Below are 2,943 nucleotides of genomic sequence, written 5' to 3'. Positions count from 1 at the left end.
GGTGAGAATCTCTTATCAATTTTGCCCTTTTGGCATTTGATAGTTCTGTCTCTTTCGGTTCAAGTTTAACCCAAGTGAATGTTAACCCAATACTGGGAACCCAACATGTTCATTCAGTTGCTTCTTTATATGTTACACGAATTTGTTCTTGCTCAAATGGACTGTACCATATGTAGCTGTATTATGCATTTATAACTTTTACACTTTTCTTATTCAGCCGGAAGATTTCTGGTTCAGTGCACCAAAGAAGGGAATCATGGTGTTTGCTTTACCCGGTGAACCAGGTCTGACTGAGTTGGCTGGTGATTTCAAGATTCATTTTCAGGATCGTCAAGGAGATTTCTACTGGTAATGTTTTCAAATTTAGTCCTAAAAATTCTTCATTAGAACTTTTACTGACTCTGTTCTTGCGTCACATATTCTGCAATGCATTTCCGTATCCGCATGGAGATAGACTTTCTAGTTTGAAGCAACAGTTTTAGCATATTAGAGCATATGTTGCTATTGCAGTAGCGATTATAATTGAAGATAACTGAATTCCACATCATAGTTGCTACTATTACTACGATTTACTAAATTTAATCCTATTTGTTGTTTTTGATACTCTGATTTCATGTTAATTTTCTAGCTACAGAGCTAAACTCTGGACACATCTGCAGAGTATCAGTAATAGATACAAGTTTTGAGTTCTCATTATGCTTAAAATAATGATTAAGCTTGCTTAACATTTGTATTCTTTCTTTATCATATACTGTTTGGAAGCAGATGACTGAAACAAAAAGGTGCTTCATCGAGTGATTAAAGGGATGGGGTAGTAAAGCAAGCAGTACTGGCAGAGCAATTTGTTCTTCGTAATTCAATTTTCTTTTATTTTATAAGAGCTAGTTGTTTAGCGAATATCTTTTGTTCGGTGAGTGAACTGCACTAGTTTGTTACAAAACTCCATCTTTGTTTTGCTTTCCTTTGGGACGTGTTTGTTTGTGCAGAAGTAGCCATGAAGTATAGCTAGAAGTAGAGGCTACTTCTGCTATTTCTGAATGAAAAAATAATTTTTTCCCCCGGAAGAGCTACTTCTGATACTTCCCTAGATTCCCTAGATGTTGATGTGGCGCCTTTGTGGCACGTCTATTTCCTATAATTTTTTCTGTTCCCCAAGTCTCCGAAGCAGGTCAGAAGTAGTGGAAATGATGTGTGTGGGGTCCACCTGAAATTTAGGGTAAGCATGAAATTAGGAATCTTAGAATCATCATAATTCCAAACCGGCCACTCTCACTATGGATATACTTACATCTGTCTCTCATGCGCAGAAAAGAATAGCTCAATCGCGAACTTCATAAGTTTTACATGTGAGCATAAATTGAAGAGGTTCATACACGCGCAAATATTGGGTTTCGTTTTGTATGTATCCAAACTTTTTTTGACCTAACTTTCCCCTTCCAAGTTCCCTTTTCCTATATGATTGGTTTTTTTTTCCGTGAATGATCTAAAATGACATAATTAACAATAATATTTTGAGATGCATATAAGCAACACGTTGAATATTATTACTCTAGAAAACAAATTTAGTATTGTTGTCAGCTTTATATTATTCTGGTTTCAATTGATATAGCTTGATATGATAAATTTTACGTTACTTCCTAACAATATTTCCATTTGCTATCCAAACAAAAAAAAATGAATGAAGAGAAAGAAGTAGCATTTCCGCTACTGTCAAAAATATGTGAAACAAACAAAAAAAAAAGTAAGACTTCCGCTAGTTCTTCCTTCATAAATTTGAAAGTTACTTCTTTCTTCTCCTTTTTATTCTAATACTTCATTTCATTCAAACGGACCCGTAGTGTCTTGCTTTGGTGGGTCCTAGTGGAATCTCCAAAAACTAGTAAACCCTCAGAAAGTACCTAAGCTTCTTTGACCCAAAAAGAAATAATTGATGTTTTCTGACCAATATATTTATTTGTATATGTATACACACCCCCCCCCCCCCCCCCACATACACACACACACACACACGCATACATATACATATACATATACATATGTATCGTCTTTGACCCAAAAAGAAATAATTGATGTTTTCTGACCAATATATGTATTTGTATATGTATACACACACACACACACAAATACACACACACACACACACAGTGTGTGTGTGTGTAGATACATATATATGTATATGTACACACACACACACACACACACACACACACACATATATATATATATATATATACACACACACACACACACACACACACACACACACACACACACACGCATATGTATCTACACACACACACACCACACACACACGTGTGTGTGTGTATGTATCTATATATATATACACGCGCGCACACACACATACGTACATATATATATGTACGTGTGTGTGTGTGTAGTTTAAAAAAAAAGACTTGAAAACGCAAGCTTGGGGGAAGTTTAAACTTAGCAGTCTAGCCTAAGATATTAAGTTAAATTAAGATATAGAATAACATAAGAGTATTTTATGATTTCATTCCATCTTTCAACTTCATATCAACCATTCTTTTGAATTATTCAATTTACCTGTATTTATGTTGAAAGCAATACTTCAAAATAGCAATATCATTGTTGTGAAAGACATGCGTTTTTTTAATTTTAATTTTATCTTTAGCATATAATTTTGCTTTCAGTAGTGCTGACACCATGTGGATTTTTGGTTATTTCAGTTGGTTGAACACGACAATGATGGAGAACAGGAAGATCTTGAGCACCTCTGATCTGGATGGCTTTGACAAGGTAAGTAACTAGGAAACTGAGATGCTATAATTTATATGTCACCATTTTGGACACTATTTGGAGCTATTGTCTTTATCTTGAGGATAGGAGCTAAACCATATATAATCTTCATTTATATCTCTTATCACGTCTTTCTCATTTTATCATTGATATTCTTCATGCTAA

At 34.6% G+C, this 2,943-nt stretch overlaps 1 protein-coding gene across 1 annotated transcript in view; it reads left to right on the top strand.

Moving 5' to 3' along the window:
• Positions 1-2,943, top strand: part of LOC109819434 (phosphatidylinositol 3,4,5-trisphosphate 3-phosphatase and protein-tyrosine-phosphatase PTEN2A) — an 11,766-nt gene that overhangs the window by 7,978 nt on the left and 845 nt on the right. Inside the window, exons 11-12 of the mRNA XM_020385161.1 lie at positions 218-348; positions 2,709-2,778. Of these exons, the coding sequence (XP_020240750.1) occupies positions 218-348; positions 2,709-2,778 (201 nt within the window). The remainder of the gene's footprint in view (positions 1-217; positions 349-2,708; positions 2,779-2,943) is intronic.

This window comes from Asparagus officinalis, chromosome 8 (genome assembly GCF_001876935.1).
Source record: "Asparagus officinalis chromosome 8, Aspof.V1, whole genome shotgun sequence".
In the NCBI taxonomy this organism is placed as follows: domain Eukaryota; kingdom Viridiplantae; phylum Streptophyta; class Magnoliopsida; order Asparagales; family Asparagaceae; genus Asparagus; species Asparagus officinalis.
Note: the sequence above shows the minus strand (reverse complement) of the source record. Positions and strands in the feature narration are given on the sequence as shown.